Raw genomic sequence first — 16,513 nt, 5'->3', positions numbered from 1 at the left:
GTTAAATGGAGAGGAAACTTGTGAAAACGTAAACACGTTATTAAATGGGAGATATTATCGGATCCCCTTATTCAGCATGGACATATTTCCTCCTTTCCAGCACCACCTTCATCGCATATTCACGTAGCCCTGTGCCAAAAAAAACCCCCAAAACAGAACAAAACAAAACAAGAAAACACAAAACAACAACAAAAACAATAAAGGAAAAAAAAGAAAAAAAAGAAAAAAAGACCCAGAAAAAAAAATCATTCCATGTAGAGAATAAATGGAATATTCTGGAACGCACTCCTATCCTAGGCGCAGTTTCCTGCCTTTCCTGGGTCCCTCCGCAGGTCGCGTTTTCTTCTGTCCTTTAGAAGCCAAACGTTTTTGCTCTTTATTTTAATAAAACATCAGCCCCTGTGGCTCTTCATCTCCCCCTAGTGTTCCAGTCCTGCCATTTCTGAAGCGTGATGGTTCCAAGCGTGGAGCGAGCCGGAAGGGGAACGGTGCTGCAGAAAACGGCTTAGAGGGGCTTCTAAAAGTGATTATTATAAAAAGAGCGAGTACGTGCTTCACTCTCTATTTTTTAAAACCTCTCTTCCTTGCCGATCCCTCCCCAATCTTCGTTGCAAAGAACCTGAGTGAAGTAGACTCAGGGGAGGGGGCTTGAAGTCTGAAAAAAGTATGTCCATCTGCCAAAATAATAGGGGCCCAAGTAGGGGGGGAGTGGAGGGGAAGAGTGTTCCCTTGTCTGACTAATAAAGAGGAGAGACATAAAAGGAAAATGAAGTGAACAACAATAAAAAAAAAAATTCCCCGCACACAACAATACGATCTATTTAAACTGTAGCTCATACTTTTCATACCAATGAGATGACTTTTTTCTGGACTCCCTCTTCTGAGTCTTGAACTCTGGGGCTGGCAGCTTGCAAAGGGGAAGCAGGCTCCAGCCCTGCACGGGCAGGTTTACCAAAGGTCCCTAATGGGTATTTTCTTAGCCCTGCCCCTGAATTGTCAGACGGCGGGCGTCTGCCTCTGAAGTTAGTAGTGATTTCCTTTAGAGCCCAGCCTTATCTCGAGCTGCACGTTGGCTGTTGGTGACTAATAACACAATAACATTGTCTGGGGCTGGAATAAAGTTGGAGCTGTTTACCCCCACTCTATAGGGGTTCGATATAAAAGCCGGCCGGGAGCTGTCGGAGTCAGACGCGCTGGTGCATCTGCTCCCGAGCGAACACCGAGAGGGTCCTCGGGTCTGCGCCGCGATCGGTCCCCGCACGCCGCGCCGCGCTGCGCTCGCCTGCAGCTAGCTCGCGCTGCCTTCGCTGCGGGCAGACAGGACTTCGAATCCCGGTTAAAGGCTCTTACGCTGAAGGATCACTTTGAGATCTGAAGAACCAGAAGCGCTTCGAAGGGAACTGAAGCCGTTTTTTTTTTTCCTTTGGGCTCAGTTTGCAGGGGAGGTTTTTGGATCTTTTTTATTTTCCCCCTCCCCAGCATGGATTATTTCCCCGTGATTTTCTCGCTGCTGTTTGTGGCTTTCCAGGGAGTTCCAGAAGCAGGTAGGCATGCTGGCTTACAAATCTCTGAACGTTCAGGTTTTCTTATCCACCTTCGTGCTTCTCTGGCTTCTGTATTTTTCTCTTCTTTTTTTATTACTTCAGTTCAGATAGCAAGTGTCTGGGATGTATTGCTCAAAGGTATTCAAGTTTTCTAGTGAAGAAAATAGATACCTCTATTGAATGCAGTTGAATGCGACATAGCATTTAAATAACTTACCCTCGTTATTATTTTTGCATAATGTAATATTCGCTTGATTAAAAAAAAACTGGAGAAAAACATATAAACCCGATATAATTTAGCCAAATGTAGATTTGCAATATACGTGTTCATATGGTTATATGGGACATATAGGAGCTTCTATCTCACTCGAACACCGTTTTAATAGGGTTAACATGTAAAATATTTAAACATTCCAGCTTAAAGCCAAGGAATTTTATTCAAGTCATTCAAGCACTAGATACATGAGCAGTCAAATCACCTGCAGAACAGTCTGATGAATAAAACCCTGCGGCGGTTTCAGGGTGAAGCAGATGTTTTCTTTAAAATTTGTCATTATTGACTTTAGGTTTCATCTGGCAGGTTTTTGGCATCCCATACAGTGTAAGCTTTATTTTCAGTTTGCTTCACCTGTCCTGCGAGGGGGAGCTAGGGTGATTCCAGGCTGCCTGAGGATTTAGACAGTACGTGTGCATCTGCCCACCCCCTGCCCTCCCACCCCTTTTTAGGGTCAATGCACCGTTTTTGTCTTTTCATGACCCTGGCTCAAGAGAAAGGATGTCAAAAGAATGAAACCCCCAGGAATGTGTCTGATCATTTGAAATGTCCAAAATCGGGCAGATAAGCTGGGTGGTTATGGGGCACTGCTGTCGTGGGGAAGGAGGTTGGTGTATCCCATACAAACCACACCGTCCCTGGGATACTGGGTCTCAAATCCACACAGCCTTGACGGGGTCCCCGAGCTGCTTCTCAGCGTCACCTTAGGTCACTCTGGAGTTTCCAGCTGAAAGGCACATTGAAGAGTGTGTTTTCTCATCTCTCTACTTGGTGCTTCAGAGCTCTCCCCTCTGCCTCATTTCGAGGAGTATGAATCCTCAGGGTGACTTGAGCCCTTCCCGAGGTGTGAAAGGGGCTATGGTCCTCAATGGGAAAGTGAGGAAAAGGCAGGACAACTTATTTCTCTGTAGTCATCAGTCTACTCTGAACCTTTGTGGGTGGTGCGGTCCTACTGGGTGCCATGCAGAACTTAACCCAGATTTCTAACGGGTAGCGTTTCCAAGCATTTCCTTGAAGGCTGCTCACGGGGGCTGGTCAGCCTCTTCTCAGGTGTTCCGTGCATTTGTGTAGTCTTCCCGAAGGTAGATAAGCCAGGGAGGTAGAGGTGAGGTCATGCTAAGGAGAGAAAAAAAATAAAAAACCTAGTCACTCCTGTTTGTGCTTCCCCTGCTCAGCTCAGCTCTTGCTAGATCCGGCATAAATGCCATAGCCTCATAACCTGGCATGTCAGGGCCTTCCGAGAGCTGTTCCCCACTGACCTGCGTTCTCTCTCCCCAGCGGTTCTGGGCGCCGAGCTCAGCACAGGGCCTGACGACCCAGGGGAGAACCCCCCTCCCAGCCCATCCCAGCGCCGGTGCAAGCGCTGCTCCTGCTCGTCGTTGATGGATAAAGAATGTGTCTACTTCTGCCACCTGGACATCATCTGGGTCAACACTCCCGAGTAAGTCTCTAGAGGGCACCGCGTCCAGCCATTCATTGGCCCTGGCCGCTCCAGAGACGGGGGCCCTGATACCAAAGTCCCCTCTCCAGAGGTTTGGATTCAGATGGTAGCACTTCTGACAACACGAAAGCACCTCGGTGGGCATAATAACGGGAAATAACAGGACAGCTTGGTTCTTAGCAACCAAGGAAGAGGGTCTTCCTAGGCCCCAAGGTGCGAGCTGCTCCCTACCACAGAGATGGAAGGAGCTGGTGTAAGCAGGGAGCTGCTGCAGGTTTCAGATGAGATGCGTGAAATGAGGGGGTCCCCTGGGGTTCTCTCTCAGTGGATCTGACTGGGTAGAGGGAATAAATTGCCGAGGTCAGATGTGGGTTAGTTTAATCTGTGTTTCTCATGGGAGGGTGGAGAACGTGAGGCAGAAGAGAAGGTAGAGTTATAATCCAAACCCTTCATTTTACTTATAGAAAAATAAAGACCCCCCCCCCATGTGGAAGTCATCTGTGTAGCAATGACTTTGTGGGAGAGCTAGAATTGAAAGCTGGAGCTCCTTCCTCACCTGGGCTTTCTCTTTAAAAGAGCCCAGGTCAACACAACAAGAGAGAGTCCTTACGTTTTCCTTCTATCTTCAGAGTGAAGAATAGTTTTCTCCCTTTCACTCTAAAACCTCGTCCATCCCTCAGAAGCCATCCTGAACAGAAATACATAGATCGTGTCAAGAAATTCCTGTTATGGAGAGGGATGAGCAATATCTAAACAAACGCTAATCAAACAAAAGTTGTAGGGAGCTTAGTGCTTAGTAAAGTGGATCTTCCAAGATGAGAACTTTATTCCTTAGGTGAGAATAAAAAACGGACACATTGGACATTATTGGTGTGACTTCTGGCAATAATTTCTTCTTAATTTGTTGTTTGTTTGTTTATAAGCCAGGGGGCACATTCACTTGTATGTGTGTGTGAGAGAGAGAGAGAGAGGAAGAGAGAGAAGGCGCCCTCCCCAATAGCATGGTCACACTATAATCCTTTCTTCTCCATTTCTCCATTCTGTTGGGATTTGGGGCACACATGTGCATATACCTGGCATCAAGCCACCAGATTTGAGCTAGAGTCAGCCATGTGGAATCCAGCTCTCTTAACCACTAGACGAAAGGGCCTGGCCCTGGCAATGAGTCCTCCTACAGTCATCCGATCTCAGGCATCTGCAGGAGATGTGTGCAAACGTGTTTCCTCTCACTCCCTTTGGGAAGGCACTATTAAATTACCATCTCTGATTCTAAATGAAAATAAATTTTAAACATCTTGTGCGTTGTCATTTTGCATTGAAATTTCTCTTCTCTCCATCCCTTCCAATAGCTGTGGACTAAATAGAATTTTAGAACAATGAAGAAAATCGGACATAGGCACCAAGTCGAGATAGCATCATTCTGTACCAAACACACTATTGCTTGTATTAAGAAGAAATTGCCGTTTGTTGAGAGTGGAGATCGGATTTCATTGAGTTAGGATAACTGGTTTTCTCCTGGGTGGGCACACACACGCAAGGCCACCAAAGGGTGTGTGTTTCTGGTTGTCACACTTTCCCCTCCTAAGTGACGTTCCCATGGGATGAGCTCCTTGTGGACGAATGCAGTTTGCCCCCAATGAATGTGTCATTTTGAAGACTATTGATGATGCTAATATCTTTTGCTCCTCTCTTTTGATAACAGGCACGTTGCCCCATATGGACTTGGAAGCCCATATAGGTCCAAGCGATCCTTAAAGGACTTATTTATTACGAAGGCAGCGTATCGCAAGAGCAGGTGCCAGTGTGCCAGCCCAAAAGACAAGACGTGCTGGAATTTTTGCCAAGCAGGAAAAGAACTCAGGTGAGTAGAAACACCTTTCCTGACTCCCTTCCTATAGTGGTTTTGCCTTTCTTGTTTTAGAGAGTCTAATGGAGTCATTTTTCTTGTGTTTTCACAGGGTCCAAGAGGCGATGGAGAAAGGTTGGAATAACCATAAGAAAGGAAAAGACTGTCTTAAGCTAGGAAAGAAGTGTATTCGTCAGCAGATAATGGAAGGAAGAAAAATAAGAAGGTAAGAAGCTCATGAGAACAGCTACTCCTGCGCACCAAAGCTGGTGACGTAAGATTACAACAAAGGGGATCTTTGTATTCTCTAGATTAAAAGGAGCAAAGGACTCCCTCTTAGATGTTTTCATGAAGACCTTGAATGTAAACTGCTGCCCGTTGTACTTCTGTCCTTTAGCACACACCATCCGCCTATAGGTTTCCCAAGCAAAATAGATCCAGCAACACCTTTGTTCCTTGGTGACCTTCACTCTTTACTTCTGGACATGCTGATGCATTTTCCACATTCTCAGCAAAATGGCAAATCATTTCAGAAAGAGGACATTCGAAAAAAAAAAAAAATAGCAGAGCATCATGGCTAATCAAGTTCTCCCACAAGTAGCATTCGAAAGGCCAAAGAGTCATTAGATAGGGTTGGTGAGATTTAGAACATGCTGTTTTTCAAGTTTATTATTATTCTTTTAAAGAGGGAAGTACACTTGGTGGAGAACTGGTGTCATTCTCTCATGTTCTAGTCAGTCTCTGGCCAGGCAGAGAGGATCTGCATTAGGCAACACCACAAGGTTGCTCTGAGCAGCTCTCTGGAGATGGCCCTTCCAAACCCTGAACTATTTGGAACTCACAAGCTGGAGGGAGGAACCTCAGAAGGTAAGAAGCTCATGAGAACAGCTACTCCTGCGCACCAAAGCTGGTGACGTAAGATTACAACAAAGGGGATCTTTGTATTCTCTAGATTAAAAGGAGCAAAGGACTCCCTCTTAGATGTTTTCATGAAGACCTTGAATGTAAACTGCTGCCCGTTGTACTTCTGTCCTTTAGCACACACCATCCGCCTATAGGTTTCCCAAGCAAAATAGATCCAGCAACACCTTTGTTCCTTGGTGACCTTCACTCTTTACTTCTGGACATGCTGATGCATTTTCCACATTCTCAGCAAAATGGCAAATCATTTCAGAAAGAGGACATTCGAAAAAAAAAAAAAAATAGCAGAGCATCATGGCTAATCAAGTTCTCCCACAAGTAGCATTCGAAAGGCCAAAGAGTCATTAGATAGGGTTGGTGAGATTTAGAACATGCTGTTTTTCAAGTTTATTATTATTCTTTTAAAGAGGGAAGTACACTTGGTGGAGAACTGGTGTCATTCTCTCATGTTCTAGTCAGTCTCTGGCCAGGCAGAGAGGATCTGCATTAGGCAACACCACAAGGTTGCTCTGAGCAGCTCTCTGGAGATGGCCCTTCCAAACCCTGAACTATTTGGAACTCACAAGCTGGAGGGAGGAACCTCATTTCAGAGCCATCACATGCTCTCCATTGCTCTCATGTGGTCTAGGGAAAGTTTTCCTAGAAATCCAGTGGCAAGAAGTTGTGTGAGCAGAGTGTTCTGAACACAGGCCAGGCATGCAGGAACCACTGCTGAGTTGTTTACTACCGGTCTAGGGGATGGTCTCAGCTCTCCCTCCTTCACAACTGCCATTACAAGTCCCATACTTACCATCTCAGGCCAGGAATGGCCCCCTCGAGACCATAGTTTTTGAACTGACCTGAAAATGATTATTTTTTTCTATCAGTGTTTGCCAACTATTAAATCAGCAATACCATTCTTCCTCTTTTTTCCTCTTCAAGAAAGAAAACATTAGGCCTGCAAAATAATAATAATAAAGTGAAAATAATTCCCTTCGAATGTTTGCTTTGAGCCTACTATATAAGAGACAATGAAAGGCCTTCAAAAAGTTCATGGTGGGCTGGCCCCATGGTCTTTATTTGTTGTTTGTCTGTTTATAAACCAGGGGGCACATTCGCTTGTGTGTGTGAGACAGAGAGAGAGAGAGAGAGAGTGAGAGGTCAAGGGAGCCAGTATCCACATGGCCAACCACAGTTCATATCCTGGCCCTGGAGGCTTAAAAAACATACCAGGTGTGTGTGCATGAGCCTAAAATCCCTACAGGATGGAGAAACGGAGGAGACGGGATTATGGCATGACTACGTCCCATTGGAAGGAACTTTCTTCCTTTCCCTCTCTGTCTCTCTCTGAGGATTACATGCATCCCCTAAGAATTTAAAAAGAAAAGTTTGTAGAAAATTGCACATTATGAAAAATTATGCATGATTTTCATTTTGTTTGCCTCAACATAAACCCATACTTTAATTCTCTTTTTGATGAACTTTTTAACATCTCACTGGATGCTTGTTTTCTTTGTGCTTTTACTACGAAGTCCCTGTTCATTTCTTACATGATTGAGAAAGTACCCATCCATGACTTTTCGAAAGGTGTGCTGAGTTTCTGCATGCAGAGACTCACAGTGGGAGAGGTTTAGATGGGTCTACAGAGACACTAGGATATCTCTAGTTTATTTTAAAATTGTATTTAATGCCCAAATTCCCCTTACACAGCCAAATGACCCCCTCCCTCCCTCCTCATTGTAAGAGGCAGGCTTTATTTTCACCCGGGTAAATCAGATAGCACTTGAAGCTTGCAGTTGGTGGTGAAAGTTCAGGAACCAAATTTAGATTCGTTTGTGCCAGATTCTAATTTTAGATGTTTCTTTTGCCAAGGAGTAATTTTTTTTTTTAAATAACATTTGTTTTCTCTTGTCTTGTTTTAATAGGTTGGAGGCCATCAACAACAACATCAGAACAGCTTTCCGTGCTGCAAAGTTAAAAGCTGAGCTTTATAAAGAGCAGAAAGTGACCCACAACCGAACACACTGATGGCAGGTCGGATGGGCCTGTCTGAAGCCATCATGCCCTAGAGAGAGCCCCGGAACCGACGCTGCACATGGGATGGGATCAGAGCAGCAGAACCCTATCTGCTTACACCATTTCTTGCTCCAAATGGCTCAGGACCAGAGCCCTTCTTCTGAACATTCCAAGAAAGATTAGGGAGTCCCCCCCCCCAAGGTGTCTTCCTTTGCCTCCATCTGTGGTAACTGCTTTTGTCTCTTCTTCCATTTGGGGACAACCATGGACCTCTCGGAAAGTAGAGACACAGGGACATCGAATCACGGTGGCATTCCCCAGTGAAAGAAAGGAGATTCCACGTAAGGGTGGAGTTTCTGAAGAAGGTCCTAAGGGAGTGTTTGTGTCTGACTCAGGCGCCTGGCACATTTCAGGGAGAAACTCCAAAGTCCACGCAAAGATTTTCTACGGAATGCACAAATTGAAAGCACACGCAGAGGACAAACACTTCAGTGACCAAAAAAAAGGGGAAAAAAAAAACTTTAAAAAAATTTCACACAATGCAAAATTGAAAGAAACCATTACTACTGTAAGTCTGTCAGATTACATTTCCTGCCTAGGAGTCTACCTCACCTATACTGCACGTGGGCAAGTCTTTCCCACCTTTAATTATTATCTTCCCAAACCCTGCCCCAACCTGGCACCCCTATCTCCCAAATCCCCATGCTAAATCCTAGCCTCATAGAAGTCTGGTCTATGCATAAGTGGTAGATAGAACATTTTTGTGGTAATCTACTAGCTCTGGTCCATAAGAAAAAAAAAAAAATCATTGAATCAGGAGATTCCCTTACCTTCATTTTTGAAAACACAATGGTATAGGGTTGTTTGTGAGAGATACTAAAGAGTAAATATTGGTTATGCTTTAAAGCAGCAAAAGTACTTTCCTTATGTAACCGGCTGATGGAAGAGGTTGGATTGAATTGTGATGTACTTATTTTTTATAGCTATTTATAGTCAAACAATTTATGCTTTATATTTACTGTGTTGAATATATGTTTGGGCAGGCCATATTGGTCTATGTATTTTTTTAAATGTATTTCTGAATGAAATTGAGAAAATGCTTTGTTTTGCCTATCAAGGTAATGACTTTAGAAAATAAATATTTTTTCCCTACTGCACTGATTTAGAGTTATTTCTGCAACTCCCAAGTGGTAAGAAGTATAAATGACTAGAGATGGCTTCTCAGAAAGGTGGCAGTTAGAAGAAAAATAGTCCAAGCTAATCAAGAAAAGAACTTGATCTATACCTTAAAAGTTTGCTTTTAGATTGCATTAAGATAAAAACAACACAGAACCAAGAAACAGCTTTCCTGTCTCTGTCTTCTCTTGGGTAACTGCCTCCTGCTTCTCCTTTGCCCCCAAATTCTCCAGGGGCTTCATCCATTAACTTTGTCCAGGCTGTTAGGCAGGATCCAGCAGTTTAAGTTGATGGTGTGGTGAGAGGTGCTTTCTCCCTATTAATGGACTGAAGAAAGTGATGGCAGGATGACCTCCCCTATGGGCCTCATTAGATACAGCTTCACAACTAGAGATGCTTTTAGAAAATGGTCTGTTCTAAGTAGAAAGTTGCAATGGCTTTTTATTTGCTCAAAGTATTAATATTATTTACTAAAGAACATTGAGTACCACTGCTTCTTTGTGGGAGTCCAGTACTGGCTTCCTGCCCCTGGAGGCAGAGACACCAGGAGCTCTTCTAAGTCACCTACCTCACGGCACCACCCTTGTCTCCACTTTGCCTTGGCTGGCCTTCCCAAACCATTGGAAAGGACAGTCTTGTCCATGATTGTTACCAACAGATGTCCAGAAGAGCTTGATCAGCCTTCGAGAATCTTCACCCCCTTTCTCTAGTAGAGTCTGAGGAATGCTTCTTGGCATTACGCAAATGAGCTTTTATTGATCACTGCTGTCCAGAAGGATGCCAAGTAACAGTCTTTGGGTGTTGGTAATCTATTTTCTGGGTAGAGTTTCCATCTTTATTGGTGGATACTTCTTTTTTGTCTTCTAGTTCTTATTTACTTATTTATTTATTTGTAAGGCATCGTCTACTATCTTTGAGGAATTGTTTCTTAAACCCACCTAATCTGGCGAACTGTTTCTCAGTCTGGGATTCTCAAGGGCAGTATAAAGTGTTGCCCACGTTGACAAGATGGTTGGCCTAAACGTGGCTTCGTCACTATTTAATCTTGAGCAAACTATTTGATCCCCTCTGATCATGAGTTTCCTCATCTGTTAAATCGGGGAGTGGAGGAATTTCTCTAATAGCTCCAAGAAAACAAAAACAAAACTAGAGTCTGGAATTCCATGAAGTTGAAGCAGTAAAAGAAAAAAAAAGTCTGAGCTTAGAGAATATCGATCTAATAGACTTAAGAGGAAGTTTGGATGGAACAGCAAATTAAATGATGAGAAGTGCGAGTGTGTGTACATATGTGTGTGTGTGTGTGTGTGTGTAGGGCTTTACACAAACTCTCACTGTATTGTGATCCTCCTGCCTCAGCTTCCCAAGTAGCTGGGAAATATAGGCACATGCCACATGCCCCGCTTTTAAGAGGAGCCAGGAATTGAAGCCCAGCCTCCCCTGTGTCCTCAGCCCAGGCTGCTGAGTAGTGGTCTCTAGTGCACTATTGCAATGGGGCCCTTTCTTTTTCAAATCAATCTAACCCTTAAATCTCCCTCCCCCCTGCTTTCTGCTTCAGTGATTGGCAAGCAAAATGAAAGGCATAGGCAGCTACTGCAGAGCAGAAGGCTTACCAGTAAGGTGAGTCAGGGGGCTTATAGGAGATGCATATTTTTTATAACATGTGGAGGAAAGATTCAGTAATATTCAAGACCCATACCAGCGAGCAGGGTGGTCTGATGGGGGCTCTGTCAATGTCCGGCTGTTTCTACAATACGAGCCTAGTTTGGGGAGTCCACTTAGGACAGTTTTGTTTCTTCACACTAATGGTCTAGCAGAGCTTTAATCTCAGGGCTCCAAGGATCAGAGGACCCTGTGTGGTAACCTTTGATGATGGGGGGAGATACTCCCCTAAGGGACTTCATTTCTTTCTCCAGGGATTGGCTTTAATCTCACATATGCTTCCCTGAAACACAATGCAAGGTATTACATTATAATATAGCATTCCCTTAAGAAGATGCTTGCTTGGGACCAGCAGTTAGCATAATGGCTATGTTGCTAGACTCTTGTGGTTCGTGTCCTGGACCCGATGGCTTAAATTCATGCTAGGCACATGTGTGTGTGTGCCCAAGATCCCGAGAGGAGAATGGAGGAGGAGGGATTGCGGCGTGGCCATCCCTCCTGGGGGGGTGATTTCTCGCTTTCTGTCTCTCTGTCTCTCTCTCTGTCTGGCGAGTGCCCACCCCCAAAAAAAAAACCCTCCAAAAAAAAAAAAAAAAAAAAAAAGGAAAGAAGACACTTGCTAACACTGAGGAGGAAAAACAAACTTGTCTTTCCAGGTGAAAAAAGCCAATGCCCAGAGAAGAACATGAATGACCTCTGGTCATACAGCAAGCTGGCAACTCTGGAGACTGAAATCTTTTTTTTTTTTTTTTAATTAATAAATTTATTTTTCCTATGAGAGAGAAGGGAACCTACAACAGGGTCCCCATGCCACAATCCCACCCCAGTGTCAGGGAGCCCAGATCATGGGCAGATATATACTCAGGAAAATTCCAGATGTAAATTCAAGACCCACCTTATGAGGGTCCCTCTGTGCCACACTGCACCACTGCCTGGACCCTGGAGCCTGGAATCTTGAGTACAACTATTTGATTCCCCTCAGAGGCACCCGGAGGCCAGAGGAAACAGATGTCCAAGAAAATCTAAGTAGAGGATTCTGGTGCTAAAAGGAATTCTCTTTATGAAAGCTTTGCCTTCCAACCTCACAGATAATGCTTGGTAAATCCAACCCCTCCAGTTGAAAAGAAAGAAATGTAGTGGAAGAAAAGGGTGCAGGAAAAGGTATACAGACCTCGTGACTATCAAGTGAATTTCTACAGGATGAAAGAGCACAGTGATTAACTCTGAATAATAATGTGTTAGTGTTTGTAAAAACTGCCCATGGGTGTGTGAGCTCATCGGAAACAAGAGACTCAGAAAGGGAAAAGGAGAAAGAGAAAGCACTCTCCAACGGAGCATGGTCACACCACAATCCCTTTGCCTCCATTTCTCCATCCTACTGGGTACTGGCGCACACACACACACACACACACACACACACTCATCTTCTCAGAGCACCGTGTTTTCACCCCACCACCTGAGCCCTGGTGGTGAACATTTTGTTTGTATGATATTTTGTATATTTTATCATCCTTATTATACCAAAGCACGGGGGGCAGAAAACATGCTGAGCTTTTACGATGTCTGCCTCCAAATTCAGCACCATGGAGCGCTTCATCGTGCTGCCAGCAGCGGAGCCTGCATGTGGAAAGAAATGACAGAAACCAACGTGAGAGCAGAGGAGGCTGAATATCCTCAGATATTGGACAATAATCAGAGACGAGCTAGAGCTGGTGCCACTGGATAAAGGGAAGAGAGGATGATGGCCTTGAGGACACTGAATGGTGAATACGGTGGGTCCCAGGCATTTCACGTGGTTCATAGCTCAGAGAGAGGCAGTCAGGAATCTGACCCACTGTTCTTCTGGTTCAGTCTTGTGTGTTTCTATTCTAGGCTTCTACCTCGTATTCTGGGTTCCTCTGGTCTCCCTCTGCCTAAATTGCTGTAAAAATAAGCAGGGACAATAATTGTAGTATTAAACTGCTGCTGGCCTGACTCTGCTTATTACTCTCATTCACACTCTGGTCTCCTCTGGTGGAATAGGACGAACTCTAAGCCATTCTTCATCTCTCTGGATATTTTTAGCTGGCCAATGTTACAGGTGCCAATTCCAAGGTTTGGATTAGACCAGGACTTGCAAGGGACTTAGATTTGTTCTAGGATGAGTCATGAAGAAGGTGCTGCCTGTGTGGTTGAGCTTTGCCTACTTAGATTCACTTTGGCTGACGAAAAGATGGCCAGATAAGCTCTTGTTCAGACTGGCACGTGGTTTCAAGTGCTTAGTGATGCTTGTAATAATTGCATGAAAGACTCAGCCTCAGTGGTACAGTTGGTACCATAGTGAACTGCAGTGCTAGAAGCCACATGGCTGCCAAGTGTTCAGGTCCCAGATCCAGGGGACCTGAAATGCACCAGGTGTGTGTGTGAGTGCCCAAGATCCTGCCATGTGGGGGAGCTGTGGGGAGGGGATCATGGCATGGTGAGTCTCTGTTGAGGGACTTCTTTCTCTCTCTTTTTTGAGTGTGTGCACAGGTACTTTCTATCACGAATAAAAGAAATAAACTTTTAAAAAATGAAATAAAAATAATTACAATGGGACATTGTTACCATGGGGGCAAACTTGGATATATGGTCACCCTAGAGCAGAACACATTTCTAGCATAACTACCTTGTCTCTTGGAGCTGCCCTGGACCTTGGTCCTATTTAAACAGTCTCGATGTCTCTATGCCGAGAACAGAGGACCTTTGCCTTCCTTAGTGTCTCTAGCCTTGACCTTGAGGCGTAATATGCCTTTGCGTAGATGCTTATTTAACTCATTAGTAAACATAGAGCTGAGTTACACAGTTCAGTAAGAGGGAGGTGAGGATGGTACTTCCCTGGTCAGAATGCAATTAATCTACCGCAGAGATGAACAAGACCCATGTAAAGGGCTTTCTTTGGAGAGTTTGTGTAGCTAAAGTGTTTTGGTAAAGTGTCCTTCACAGGCTCAACTCTCGTGGTAAATTATTTGACACAATGGGATGGTTCATTCTACTCTCTACTCCAACCCATCTTGCATATTACCATTAGAATAATCATCTTCTCCAAATTCTCTCATCATAATTTCTACTTCCATTTTTTTTAGCTTAAAGACTTTATTTCCCACAGGTGTGACAACTTGTTAATCATCAACATCATCCAAATCATCGTCAGCTTTGTTTAGGTTTCTCGGCCGTAGAGCAGCTTCAATTTCCGAGTCACTGTCGTCAGACTCACCCCAGAAGGCTCTAGATTTGAAATTGGCCACTGGTTTCCTTTTGTCTTCACGCCTTGACAAAGGACTTCCTTCGCCAGATAGAAAACTAGCTCCTGAAGCGACTTTGTGAGCTGTCTTTGTCTTGACCGTGCTCCCGCCAACATCCAGACCTGACAACTGCCACCCAGCAGCGTCTGCCTTTTGAAATCTGCTCTCACTTTGATTTGTATTCTCCTGAAGCACAGACTTCTTCAACAATTGGTAAGCTTTCGTTTCTGTGACTGGGATCTGCTGTAGGGCATGTGTGTTCACCAGAGAGACAGAAAGTGAGAATTCACTGCCCGGGGGGGATGGTCATGCTGCAATCGTTTCTCCTCCGTTCTCCTCTTGGAATTTTGGGCACACACACACATGCACACACATGCTTGGTGTGAGTTTTAAACTGCTGGGTCCAGTACTTGAAGCATTATGCCATCTGCTGGGCCCCATAATTTAAAGGATGCAGAATTAGGAAGAATTCAAAAATAATTTTTGTTGGGCTGGCTCTGTGGTGCAGTGGTAAAGCACTGTGCATTGGGAGCTGAATTTCACATGGCTGGACAGTTTGAATCCCAGCTCTGGAGGCTTGAGAAATACACTAGGTGTTGTGGTAGGCAGTTAGTTAGCCATGAGCGGGCAGCCCTAAGAGAAAAGCGAAAGGCTCACTTGCCCCGGGTGCCAGGAGGGCGAGGTAATTTGCCGCCTTACGGAATTAATATGGCAGGGATAGTTCGTAGATTTTTTTTCCTTTATCAAAAGGACCCAAGCAAGCATTTTGATCATTAATACGATAGACTAATTGAGTGATCGAATTGGGGCAGCCTGACTTGCACTGGGCGTACGCAATTAGGTGATCAAATTCCTCACTTTACCTGTGAGGAAGGTGCGCAGGTGCAGGAGAGAACGTGTGGATTCAAATTTAAAGGAAGAACATAGGCAGTATAAGGGGCCGCCCACTAATGAATATTCATGACCTCTAGTAATAAGAATAATGGTTGACCAGTATCAAATGCGGTTGCCACTTGGCAATCCGCCCGCCCAACAACCTTTTTGGGTGTACTTTCTTTCCTGTCCTTTCTTTCTATTAAACTTTCTTTTCTATCTACTTCATTTGTGGTTGCGGTTTCATTTTGCACCTAGGGACAGATCTCTAATTTTAGTGATCTGGACCCAAAGAACCAAGGATTTCACAACGCAGCTCAACACTTTTCCATCCCTTAACAGCGTTTGTGTGTGCATGCTCCAAATCATGATAGGATGGAGAAATGGAGGAAAAAGGATTGCAGCATGACCATACCCCATTGGAGGGAATATTCTCTCTCTAGAGGGAGGGAGCATGAGCCTTTTGGCAATATAAAAAAAAATAATTGATGTTATCTCCTCATTTTTAAAAATCTTACATTGCTATTATCTGCTTTTAGGATAATAATTTTAAAAAATACTATCTACTGTGACAGGGAACATCAGTCAAACAGCAAAGGAAGTTTGGAAAATACTACGATTTTAATACTGGGCATACATACTGAGCTCCTTATTTTTTATTGAATGTCTTCAACTATATCCAGCATTAGAGATAATAAGTGTAATAAACCCAATATACCCATCATAAAGTTTTAATAGTTGTCAAGATATGATTGATGTCATTTAATCTCTATCCACATCTTGTCTTCCCTCCCTGGATCCCTGGATTATTTTGAAGCTAGTCGCAGGTATCATTATCATGTCTTCTGTAAATATTGTAGGGTGGATTTAATGAATTTGATATGCTTTGTTCAGCCAAGTAAAATGCGAAATAGTCAATGGGTTGTGTGGGTCTTGAGCTTAGAGGGCATGAACAACAAATGTTCCCAGGCCTCACAGGACTTGTAATAACAAAGGAGACAAAGACACGTGATAGCTAACATTTCTATAATGCGTTCTCTATGCCAGATATGCTTTGGAGAGCTTTGCGTGTATCAGCACATTTTATGTACTGTGAGTAGGTACTTTTATTTGCCCTATTTTACAGATGAAGAGATTCAAAGAGAGAGATTAAGTAGTAATTCATCCAACCTCAGGGGCTAATTAAGAGGTATGAACCAGGTAATCTCATTCACTATGCTTTTTGGTTAAGAAGAATAGGAAGTGTTAACAGCCATGCTATGGGATAAGCAAGTCCCAGGATGGTGTAAAAGTGACAGTGATCAATTCTGCCTGGGGGCAGGGAGGAGAAAAATGGTGGTTTTAGGGAGGTTTGCCTGGAAGAAACAGTGAGAAATAGACCTTGCGCCCCTAACTAAGCAAGATAACATTTAAGAGATTTACAACTTAATCGGAGGTGTGGACCGGTCTCAATAAAATGCTTTGTCTACTGATGGCTTGATAAGAACAAAGCCTAACCTGCTCATGGTAAAGGTAAACAAA

The 16,513-nt window shown here is 44.0% G+C and overlaps 1 protein-coding gene across 1 annotated transcript; it reads left to right on the top strand.

Annotated features, from left to right (window-relative positions):
- Positions 1-1,022: 1,022 nt before the first annotated feature.
- EDN1 (endothelin 1) lies at positions 1,023-9,169 on the top strand. Its single transcript, XM_006141182.3, has 5 exons — positions 1,023-1,544; positions 3,097-3,259; positions 4,962-5,120; positions 5,218-5,331; positions 7,931-9,169. The coding sequence occupies exons 1-5, from the start codon at positions 1,481-1,483 to the stop codon at positions 8,031-8,033; spliced, it is 603 nt and encodes a 200-aa protein (XP_006141244.1). The 5' UTR covers positions 1,023-1,480; the 3' UTR covers positions 8,034-9,169.
- Positions 9,170-16,513: the final 7,344 nt, after the last annotated feature.

The sequence above is a fragment of the Tupaia chinensis genome, unplaced genomic scaffold (assembly GCF_000334495.1).
Source record: "Tupaia chinensis unplaced genomic scaffold, TupChi_1.0 Scaffold000048_1, whole genome shotgun sequence".
Classification (NCBI taxonomy): domain Eukaryota; kingdom Metazoa; phylum Chordata; class Mammalia; order Scandentia; family Tupaiidae; genus Tupaia; species Tupaia belangeri.
This window is presented reverse-complemented; position numbering and strand designations above follow the sequence as displayed.